The 12,104-nt window shown below is 38.4% G+C and overlaps 1 protein-coding gene across 1 annotated transcript in view; it reads left to right on the top strand.

Moving 5' to 3' along the window:
• GLP2R (glucagon-like peptide 2 receptor) overlaps positions 1-12,104 on the top strand; it is a 45,440-nt gene that overhangs the window by 22,999 nt on the left and 10,337 nt on the right. Inside the window, exons 8-9 of the mRNA XM_010568755.1 lie at positions 3,913-3,973; positions 5,223-5,292. Of these exons, the coding sequence (XP_010567057.1) occupies positions 3,913-3,973; positions 5,223-5,292 (131 nt within the window). The remainder of the gene's footprint in view (positions 1-3,912; positions 3,974-5,222; positions 5,293-12,104) is intronic.

Genomic DNA, 12,104 nt, shown 5'->3' with positions numbered 1-12,104 from the left:
AATGTCAATGCTTAAAGCAAGATCTGAAACAGGACTTCAACATCTAAAATACCACATGGGGGAAACCTGAGCAAAAAAGTTTCAAAAGTGTGATATAAAACCCTGTTGAAGTACACAAGATAACTTAATTTAGGGCAAAACTATCTGGTCTGAAAGAATAAAGGTCCACTGAAGAACCCAGAAACCTTAACTCTCTTTTATAGAAATGGCTTGTGTTTACTACTACTGACAAGATTAAAAGATATCTGACTTCTGCCTCTTATAGCATTTGAAGCAGATTTTGAATATGCATGAGACAGTATTGTATGTATTGTTCTGAAGATGTCAGTACAACAGATTGCTTCACTTTGTGCATTGTGTAATTTTGTTATCACAGATCAATAAAAAAGTACTCAGACCCAGTAATTTTTTCAGTGACACATTTAATTTTGGAGTATTAAGTCAGTTACAAGTGAATGTAAAACTCATAGTTGATATTTTTTCCTTTTGTTAAAGGTAAGAACACCTATGCTCTTTTCCTCTTGTTTTACAGTTTTAAATCCAAACCAAGATTTTATTTAGCTTCCTGTAACAATAGAAAACCTCTAACAGACTGTTTAGCACCTCACACCTCTTGGTTCTTTAAAGACCAGATAAAAACTAGCATATCTCCAGAGGTTAAGAAATTCAGGTTGTTTTAGTCTAGGCTCATGAGAAACTGAGGAGTTCTGAGGCCCTGATGATAAATGCAGAGCCTTCGCTACTGATCAACATGACAACAATTTAATAATACGGAAAGAGCTGAGAGTACAGAACAAGGATTAGATAGAGGTGTTTGCAATGGAAACACACATGTTTTCAGAAATGTCAGTCCATGCATACAAAGCAAGTGCTGTAACCTTTGGAAGGTTTCAATTCTCATGTTTAAAACAAAAAGGTTGATCTATTTTTTAAACCAAAATTATTTCATTGTATAGCATAACCTGACATTTTGATATCAGATCAGAAAGGAGCTTCAGGGAAAATCATTGCTTTTAACTGAGGAAGCATGTACAATAGGGAAAGGCATGTTTTATGGAATACTTGGAAAAAAAACAGTTGGTTTTTTTTCTCATCTGAAACAGAAGCATTGACCTTCAAGTCAAGTTGAAGTTTAACTTCATCAAGTTAACATAGTAATTTATTGGAAATCAGTACCTATGAAGAAGAGATAAGGAAAGCCTAAACAAACTAGTCATCGATAATCTGCAACATGGTACCTCAAAGGCAATACTAGATACTCAAATGCAGTTCTTTCAGGTTCCAAGGCAGATGTGAAATTCCACGTATGAAATCTTTTTTCACCAAAACCACTCACACATTTAAGCTGAGAAGGACATGTACATATATACCAGTATATTACAGCTCAGATATGGTGACTAATCTAGGTACATATTGCAACATCTCTGTGGAGGGTAATATTTTGTCAGGACAAATACAAAACAGAAACTGGACTATTCAAATAATTGCATTTTCGTACCTTGATAGAAATTTGCTGGTTAGAATTGTTTCAGAAAATTGTTCTTGTCCCAAACCAAGTCTAGTTTCTCAGGGTAAAGAATCTTGATAAAAAAGAAGCTAAAATATATCCCTGTACCCTTCTCTGCACAGTCAATGATGAGTCCCAAGTATTCCAGACCAACTTATTTATGTTTACAGGGAAATCGAGTAGTTAATATTAACAAAATTAACACTTTCCTGATTATTTAACTATGAAGTCAAGCTCCATGTGATTAAAAGAGAATTCTTAATTTTTTCATCCTCATGCCATCTCCCAACCTTTGTCGTTCCTCTGCTCTCCCAGTATGCTGTGTTTATTGAGTGCTCTGAGTGGTGTTTTCATACAAGACTTCCTGTGGTTTATTACAATCAGGTAGTTTCTTACAATCTTTAGTTTAGTCTACTTGATGGAGGAGGGGATTCATTTTATCCAACAAGGTTAAGTTTAGGTAACTAATATTGAGACTCTCTCTAGAACCAAAGGAAGAAGACAAGTACATTTGAAGAGTGAATTATTTCAATGTTTAAGAGAAGTAGGATATTACCTTAACCCTTTCATGCATCTCTAGATACAGTCACATTGGAACTTGCCTTATTTTCTACAGCATCCTTTTTTCCTGGCTTTACTGAACATGCTATCCTATTTTTGACATCCCTCCTTTTCCTCTTGTGCTTCTTCCTCATTAGGCATTAACTACTTTCCTTCACTTTCACACTCATTCCCATCCTTCCTCATCTATTAAAAGTTTATGTAAAAGCATAACACCACATTTCATTGTCCATTGTCAAGCCTTTGGGCTTTCTCCTCTGCTGCACCTTACACTTTAGAGGGTCCTTCTCACCATCCATGCCTTGATTTCTCTGTTCCCTCTCACAATCCTCTTTAAAGATCCCTTGTGTTGTATTAATATGGTTGTATTAACATACAGGCTTCTGACACACCAAGACCACTGTCTTTTGCTCTGGTTAGTGTTGTCTCCTTGCTTCCTCACTCTTCCCACCTTTCTAAATCCATTTGTTGCTTTGATCACCAGATTGTTGGAACAGGGACTAATCATTTTATTCCTTCTTCAAACTACAGTAAGACAAGTCTGTTCAGAAATTTGCTCGCTACTGTGAGAGCATAAATATTAATGATCATCTCCCTGTCAGTCCCCTTCATTGCTCTCATATTCATATGTGTCATATTCACCGATTTCCTAAAGGTCTTTTCCCACTATTTAGCTTAATTTCTTATTTATATTTATTAGAATTACTACTAAGATGGGACATCTGGCACCTATCTTACAGATATTTGTAGTACTGCTGCTGCTGACGCAGCAGGGGAGAACCATGCTTACACCTACTGAGACACAGTTCCTCAGCTACTGTCCAGGAACTGCACTTGATAACATTACCTCATCCTCCTTGGTGTCATCTTTCCCCATGGGACAACCTCATATTCCCCTGGATGTGTAGCTCCCTTCCCTAGTGATCCATGCCTTGATTGTTCTCTCAGACTTACTTGTTGCACCAATGCCATCTCCCACCCAAGTGAGACCCTTTCTCTCTCTTTCCTCATTTTACCCACTCAGAGGTCTATTATCTCTGAGAATATATTGATTCTGGGCCTTTCCCTGTATTGCCACACTCCAACTGTCCCCATGACCGTAGCTCGTGTCCCAGAATCCTGAATAGATCCTGTTCTGGTCCCAGTGACCCACATCTCTTTTCCTCATCCACCAGAAAATCTCCTGTGTGTTATTGGGCTGAGAATCCAGTCAAACACCTGCCTTTTGTAGCTTACGTGCCTTGTGCTTGTTATTGAAGCTTGTGTCTGCACATTTGTAGACCACTGGAATAGTGTAGTAATCCTTTACTTCAGGGTTTTTTTTTTCAGTCTGCAGTCTATGATCTCCCAGAGGGGGAGCAACAATAGGGCAATGGGGACCATGGATTATATTTAAGGTGTCCAAGAAAGGTAAGCCAGGTAAACAAGTCTTTGTCTGTTGTTTTAATTAACTAGACAGAGTTCCATGCCTCCACTGAAAACTCTTTAAGGTTCAACAAATAAAAATGTTAACAACTGGTGCCTTAGGCAGTCTGTGAGGCCTCAAGTGCCAATTATTTTGAATTCTCAGGATCAGGAATTTGGAAGATTTGGACAGGTCAGCAGTGTATGTGTGTATATATATGTATATATCAGTCTGAAAATACAAGATTCAACTATACAATGATATTTCATTTTGTATTAGACTTACAAATGGGGAAAGCCAGGATCAGGTTGATTTTTGCACAACTTTAAATAGAAGACCGAAAAGCATGTGTCTTGGCACCACACACTACTGTAACATATCTGTGTTTTGTATGAACCATTCTGCAAGCTTGGCTGTAATTGACTCCTTTTCTTTTCAGTTGTTCCTATCCTGTTTGTTGGCCCTTGGGGAATAAGCAGATCAAAACTGGAGAACACAGGGTAGGTTACTAAATAAAATGTGCCTTAGAATACTGGCTTTCTGTTTGCTTAATTTTTCTGGAAGCCCTTGACAGTAGTTGACACAAGTATTCCCTACTAGATTATATTAAGATTATACAGCACCTATTAGTATTTGTTACATTTTCTAGGTTAATTTTAGTACTTTTACGTTAAGCTACTTCTAGGAATTCTTAGATTTACTTATGCATAAATCAAGAAGTAGAATGAACATTTGCTGTTCCTGAAATGAAAGCTATTGCATCCAATGTTCATCCACTTACATAAGCAAATTTTCAGCACAAACATCTTCACAGAGAGCATCTTGTTAGTAAGAAATGGAGACCAGTGCTTTCCTTGGAGACCATCTACACTTTGAGTTTAATTAGTATTCACTGCCATTTTGAAAAAAAAAAAAAAAAAAAAAAAGTTGTTATGTGGAATAATGACAAAAACTGATATTCACTAAAAGCTGAGATTAAATGATTGTGTTCAGTATTCAGTGAATGAATCAGAGTAACTTGCACTAGTAAGCATCAGTTTTCCAGTCTTCTGGTCTCCAATGATGCTGTTAATGGCATCACATAAACTTTGGGGTTTATGTATGATTTCTTTTCTTCCTCTTTATTATTCATGGTTCCTAGAGAGTTTTGTCTGGAACACCAATATAGTTATTAAGCAACAACATCAGGAACCAAATCATAATTACAGTTTCATAGAGTTAGATGTTATATAGACAGTAAATGACAAGCCAAGACCTACAGAGTTTCAGGCTAATTAGCAAGAAGGAACATGTGCATAGGACAAATTAGAAGGTTAGAGCAGGAGAAAAGGCAACAGCTTCAAGGAAACAGTATCCATACTTTTTAGCAGGTCAAGAACCATGGTCACAATTCATAGTTTACCTGTTTCCAGCTTCCAGTTTCAGACAGATAAATTTGAGTAAGATGAATTCCATTATGAGGGTTTGGTGCCATGTACAGTTGTGTGGATCGAAAGACTGAGTTTGCCAGATAGTTCTGAAGCTTGCAGTCTAGGGAAACCTCTCTCAACTTTCTGGTGGAAAGAACTTCAGAATAAATACAATTACAGTTGTTGATGGACTCTTCCTAGTTTCACTCAATTTCTCCTGGGTGCTACCTGAAAAAGTTGAACTTTGTCAACTTCCTTTTGAAATATATATATAGGTTATGTAAGCTTTCTAATTTTTATCTATGAAAATAATGTAATTATACTTTAAATTATTCTTCAGGTGCTGGGCAACAAATGAACACATGGGAATCTGGTGGATCATCCGAATACCAGTGTTGTTCTCCATTGCAGTAAGAATTATTTCATCTGTTCCTAATAACATGCACAAGTGTGATTGTCTTTTGTGACCCTTTCTCCAGGTATAATCCAATTCTTGGATTAGAAAAGATGAGACAGAAAAAATTGTAAACGAAGTTTCTTACTGTGGGTGGATGGGTGTAGCTTCCTTTCTGTCTATCTACAAACAGCAAAGATTTCAGTGTCAGCATCTCAAAACGCTGCTGTTTATCTGTGCAGTAAATTCTGCACAGCTCCATCTATACAAAAGATGGAGCCTTTTGCTTCTCATATATTTTACTTATATTTTTACCCTCATTTTCTCAGTAAGCAGGTTACTTAGGAGAGTGCTACCATGTGGTGAGCACCACTAGAAAGCTCCTAATTCTCTATAGAGGAAGATCTTATGATAACAAGGATGAAGAGAAATAGCAACATATGTACTGATGGTCAGGAGTAGAAAACATTCATTTAATGAAAAAAAATGAAGCATAGCATTACAAGACTGAGTTATGAATTTTTTTCTTAAACAAATGCAAAAAAGCATACACCTGAAATGCGGTGATAATGAAGAGACAGAAATAGCATGATCAAAACAACTCATGAGGACATAATTATGAACACAGAATTTTGATAGGTGGGACTATGGTTTGTGTCCAGAATACCTTATATTCCCACACAGTCAGCAAGGCATAAAAGGATTAGAGCAATAAGTGATTTTGTTAGCTAGACAGACAGCAAATGTTGTAGAGGAGAAATGTACCTTACTCATGCTACTGTGTATGGGAAGTAAAAGAAGGATTGCTCAAAGTGTAATATTGAGGAATTGATACATTCAATGCATCAGTTGGAAAGGGAGGTATTGGTTTCTGTCACACTGAGAAAAGATCTGGAAGTTAAAACTTTAGAGAAGAAATAATGGACTTTGTTTTGCTGCTGCTGAGTTGGAGAGAACCGTGTGAGAGAGAAAGTGGGCATAGTTGGAACTGAGCTGTGAAACAGAGAAACACACTTATTAGCCATCAAAAAAAGTAAATAATTAGAAGGACAATGAAGAACTCTCTATCAAAAACAAACAAACAAACAAACCATTGCAGTGGAGAGAAGAGCCAGAAAAGAAAGCAAAAAGGCCTGAGAGGTGAGAGGAGGCAAAAGCCAAAAGAAAGCATTAAGAAAGACTGAAACTGTCTCAAAACTGAGGGAACGGTCAAGATGGATGAAGTCCAGACCTGAGGGGATCTGAACAAATTTCTTCCTGGATATGTCTAATTCTGAAAGAAGACTCAATCTTTAGTTTAGTTTTTGAGGGCCTGAGCAGAAAATACACAGCTAGTAGAACATGACCAGCAGAAAGAAATAATAGCATTTCTGTTACATCAAAGAGATCGAGTGTTTTGCTTTTGTTGTAAGAATATTAAGTTCACTGATGATAGTATGCTCAACTCAGAGCAAGTCCCCTAAATAACAGGAAATTAAACAGACCTAAGAGCCAGGAACGCATTCCGAAGTAATTTGAAGACTAGGACTGGGTGGACACAATCAGTAATTTTAAAATATCTTTTAATTAAGCTATTTCTGCACAATTTCCTTTTAGCCAGTGACCCAATAGGGCATAAACTTTGCTGGTGTAAATCAGTGCAAAGAACTGAGGATGTGAACCACTGTTTTTAGCAAGAGAAGTAATGTCAAGATTGCATGTTACAACAAGAACACAGCATGTTAGAGGAAGAGATTATTCATCTCTGTTCAGCACTTGTGAATGCCCATCTGGAATATTATATCCATTTTTAAGATGTTAGCATACTTGAGACAGTCCAGCAGAGGCCATCAAGACTATTGGGACCTGGAGCACATGATGTACAAGAAGAGGCTGAGAGAACTTGGTTGTTCAGACTTAAGAAGAGAAGGCTAAGAGGGGATCCAATTGCTGTCTTCAGTAGCAATAACAATGGAGGCATATGGGGCTAGAAGGGTACAGCAAAAGGATGGTAAAAAATAGACAAAAGCTGTAACATATGAAGTTCAGGCTAGATATAAAGAAATTTCTAAAGATAACTTTCTAACCTTAATTCAGATGTTCATGCCACTACTTGGAGAGCTCCTGTCATCATCACCCAAAATTAGGGGAAAATACATTTTCCTGGGTTTTTTTCCTTCATTTTTCATTGTAATTAGTGACATTTTTGTCCTTTGACATTTGGGAACAAGTAAGATATAGTTTCCTACTACAGACCAATACACAGAAATATCAAGGTGGACGTAAAGTGACAGAAGGGATAAACTTTTGTTCAAAAATCCCTCTAACTAAAGTTGGCAAAAAGAGAAGTCACCTTAGATTTATATGTAAATAGATAGACACACATATATGTTATTCCTCTAACATAATTTTTAATCCTTGGTTTTTTATATTACATTTGGAAATCTTCTGCCTTGGTGTTATTTCACAGATACAAATAGCCCCAGCAGTTTAATTTATTCTAAGCATGTAGCCTCTGATCATTACCAGTGCTTATAGTCATTAAATATTAGAAAATATAGAAAAAGTCTAAAAGATACAGCATTACCAGTTAGACTTCATGGACATCTTTCTACAGAAGAACAAGCAGCACCTAGAGGACAGTTGAAGCTGTTTCACCTCCCAGCAATGTGTATAGAGGACCAGGCTCAGCTTCTTCCTGGGATGGCTTTCTTAAACCTAATTGCCTGTCTGTTGAGTCTTGTAGTATTGAGTCCTTGAAGTGGTGAAGGAACTCACATATCTTCACCCATTGCTTCTTGTGTGTTTTGATACCAACACTCATTTTAGAAGGGGCTGTAAACTTTCTGAATAACTGTCACTAAGACATCCCATTGCTGTTACATTGCAGAACATTCTGTCTGTGATTGTTCCTCAGGATCATACTGAGTGACCTTTACTTGGAAATTACTCCTAAGGCAAACAGGAAATATATGTGCAGACCTGATATCACAGAATCCAGTTTGCCAGTGTACATGACGGTGGCCGGCAGTGGAACTGAATGTGGGGAGATTCCTTCTGTGGCTTGATCAGCGTCAGTGTGACTCCACCACTGATACTATGGGAAAGGCAGGGAAGGAATCAATGAGAACTGAAATTGAAAGGTTAAGCAAAAGGGATGATATCAGATTGCAAGATAATGGACATCAGATGTGACTACAAATGGGGAAGAAGAAGGAGCAAAGAGTGGTGAAGAGGAATTAAGAGGATGCTCAGCAAGATTAATTGAATAGAGGGACAGACACAGTATGGAGGCAAGAGAAATACATAGTGGGCAGAAATGAAGGGGTTAGAGACCCAGAGTGAGATCATGTAATAACCAGACAGGATGTTCTCAATATCCTGTTCTTGAATATAATTCAGCAAATTTATCTAAAATCCACTGGTGAAATGTGCGTCAGCACTACCTAATGATGGTTATGCATGGATTATAAAAGCCAGGTACTGCAGCTGGACCTCGTCCTCATAGGGTATAAGTTGGTGTACAGGCCAAAAGTTCCTAACCTTTTTCTTGTGAAACATCAGAAATGCAAAGTTCATATTTCCTTTTTTTGATCTTATTGAACCTTATTCCACAGTCCTGTTTTGTTTAAAATATAATGAAAAGAGTCATGAAGAAAGCACCATGCTAGCTTATACGTTGCTATTTCCTGAGCAGCTCTACTCATCTATAGACAGCCTGGAAAAGAATGATGGCACCTGAGTTTTATATATATTATTGCCATCCAGAAATTTCAGAGTACGTCAAAAAGATAGTCCTTATCTGAGTTTGGTGGTGGAGAACTGGAAGAGACTATGACAGATGTAGTTCTTAACACTGATCTTTAAAACTCCATGTACCATTTTGGTTTCTTTGTCCCACATTAGATAAGAAATTAAGTACTAGAGTTCTTCACATAGCTAACATTTCAGATTTTATATTGAAATGGCTGTTTCTAGCTGTAATCCCAGGTTGCTACTAAATAGTTTTACATTTTTAATGTGGGGTAGGAGATAATTTTCATAATATCAGTACTTATGATAGGATCACCCTGTTTAGACCTTCAAAATCGCTGACTTAGGGACCATGGCATAGCCATTGTAATGATCAATTCAATGTATGGGTTGGATGAGCAGACAATGAGGTGGACTGAAAATTGGCTGAATGGCCAGGCCCAGAAGGGGCACGAAGTCTAGTTGGAGGCCAGTAACTAGCAGTGCACCCAGTGCTCGGTCTGATCCTATCTAACATCTTCATTGATGATCTGGACAATGGGGCAGAGTGTACCCTCAGCAAGTTTGCAGGTGACACCAAACTTGGAGTGGCTGACATGCCAGAGGGTTGTGCTGCCATCCAGAATGACCTTTCCAGACTGGAGAAATGAGCTGACAGGAACCTCATGAATTTCAACATGGAACAGTGCAAAGTCCTGCAGCTAAGGAGGTACAATCCCAGGCGCCAGTATATGCTGGGGTCTGCCCAGCTGGAAAGCAGCCTTGCAGAAAAGGACCTGGGAGTCCTGGCAAACACCAAGTTGACCATAAGCCAACAATGTGCCCTTGTGGAGGAAAGAAGATGAATGGTATCCTGGGCTGCCTTAGGCAAAGCATTGCCAGCAGGTCGAGAGAGGTGATCCTTCCCTTCTGCTCAGCACTGGTGAGGCCACACCTAGAGTGCTGCGTCCACTTCTAGGCTTTCCAGTACAAGAAAGACATAGACATACTGGGGAGAGACCAGCAAAGGGCCACAAGGATGATTAAGGGACTGGAGCATCTCTCCCATGAGGAAAGGCTGAGAGAGCCAGGACTGTTCAGCCTGGAGAAGAAAAGGCTCAAGGGGATCTCATCAATGTACATAAATACCTGAAGGGAGGGTGCAAAGAGGATGGAGTCAGGCTCCTTTCAGTGGTGCCCAGTGACAGGACCAGACACAATGGGCACAAACTGAAACAGGAGGTTTCCTCTGAATATCAGGAAATGCTTTTTCACTGTGAGGGTGACCAAGCACTGGCACAGAGTGCCTGGAGAGATATTGTGGAATCTCCATCCTTGGAGTTATTCAAAAGCCATCTGGACATGGTCCTGGCAAACCTGCTCTAGGTGGCCCTGCTTGAGCAGGAGGGTTAGACAAGGTGACCTCCAGAGGTCCTTGCCAACCTTAACCATTCTGTGATTTTTGTGATTTAGCTTCCATGTTCTGGTGAAAATTCTGTCTTTTCTATGAAACATCAAGAGTAAAAATATTTCAATCTTATATGAGTCTTTTTCAATGAAGTTTTAGTGTTTTCTGTGAAAAGCGGAAGTTCATAATGGAAAATCATTTTTAGAATAAACCAAATGTTCCAGACAAAAGTAAGTTTGGATGGAAAATGTTCACTAGCTCTACTTTTGAAGAGTCTTACAGTGTTGACTATGATGAATTCTTTGTATTTGTAAAACCAAAAAATTATAGCAAAAGGAGAAGTCAAATTCTAAAAGTTAGGAAAGACCAGTAGAGTCATCCATTTAAAGGTAACTCACTCCCTCTTGTACATGTGCACATCTATATCTCCCCTAACTTGTCCAAAGAGATGAGCACAAGATGAACTATTGCTGCAGAATAAAACAGGAGAGTACAGTCTGCAAGACATGCACCTTAGTAACTGAGATGTGTAAATGACAAGAGGGTGCTTCATGAGGAAAAAGGATGATCCTGAGCTTAAGGTAGTTCAATGCTGTCTCAGAAAATTGCTTTCCAACTCTGTCTCTGTCCCGAAGTTCATACACAATGCTAGGCAAAATATCACAACTGGCTACTGTCTTCTGGTTTTTGCTTTCTGAATGTTCAGACAGCCAATGGGGTAAGGGTTGAGCACTTCCAGTTGCAGCTCCAGTAACAAGTATGATACTCTCAGTAACAATCTTGATGCTAATTGCTCTGCAAAATCAAATCAAAGCACCTCTAACTGGTGAGATCTTACACTTTGTACCTCCATCTACCTGTGCTTTAGTTGGTTTTTTTTTGGTTTTGGAGGTTTTTTTAAAGGAATAATATCCACTTATCACCCTTTGATGTTTTAAAGATACATCTGTGCACATTTGAGGAGAACAGCATGAAAAGTGTTTGATTCTTTACACAGAACAAGAACTAGGGTTCCAGCAGTAATACCTACACATCAAAAGAAGACAGGAAAAGTAGTCCTGAATAATTGTTCATCCTCATAATTAGGAAGCAGTGCTCTGTGTTAAAATTAGAATGTAATTTTGTACTGGAAGATCATGTATTATAATGCATACGTAAATCAGGCTGAATAAAGCAATGCTGTTTCTCAACTTTACAACCTAAATAACTTTTTTGCATAGTGCTTTTGGTTTGTGGAAGTGAAATAGTTAACAACTCATAGGCATTTGCAGGCCTCAGGAAAGAAATATTTGCAGATGGGTCTTGGCCACATCAGCACAATTTAATTAACAAAGGAGTGAATTATTCATAAAAGAATGCCCAGGGCTTCCTTGTCTGGCTGTCTAGAGCCTCTTTATCTGAAGAATTGTGATCACTGCTGGTTTTTACCACATCCTGCTTACCTGTCATGGTTTGGTGAAGAGTTGTGTGGCCTAAAGGTGTATAAACTCTGTTAACTGCCTCATTTGAAGAGAGTTCATACCAGCAGTCTGACACTGCTGCTCTGTGCTATCTGCTGCAGCTGTGGTAATAACCTGCTTCTGTTCCGACCTGATCACAACTGCATTCTGCTTATTTGGTGACAGGTTTTACAAGAGTTTAATATCAATTTTGCATTTCTTTAATAGCTATATGAGTAATGTCATAGCATTTATTATAAGTAACCCATA

Source organism: Haliaeetus leucocephalus, unplaced genomic scaffold (genome assembly GCF_000737465.1).
Source record: "Haliaeetus leucocephalus isolate CR32 unplaced genomic scaffold, Haliaeetus_leucocephalus-4.0 Scaffold252, whole genome shotgun sequence".
In the NCBI taxonomy this organism is placed as follows: domain Eukaryota; kingdom Metazoa; phylum Chordata; class Aves; order Accipitriformes; family Accipitridae; genus Haliaeetus; species Haliaeetus leucocephalus.
The sequence above is the reverse complement of the archived record's forward strand: the minus strand, read 5'-3'. Positions and strand labels throughout refer to the sequence as shown.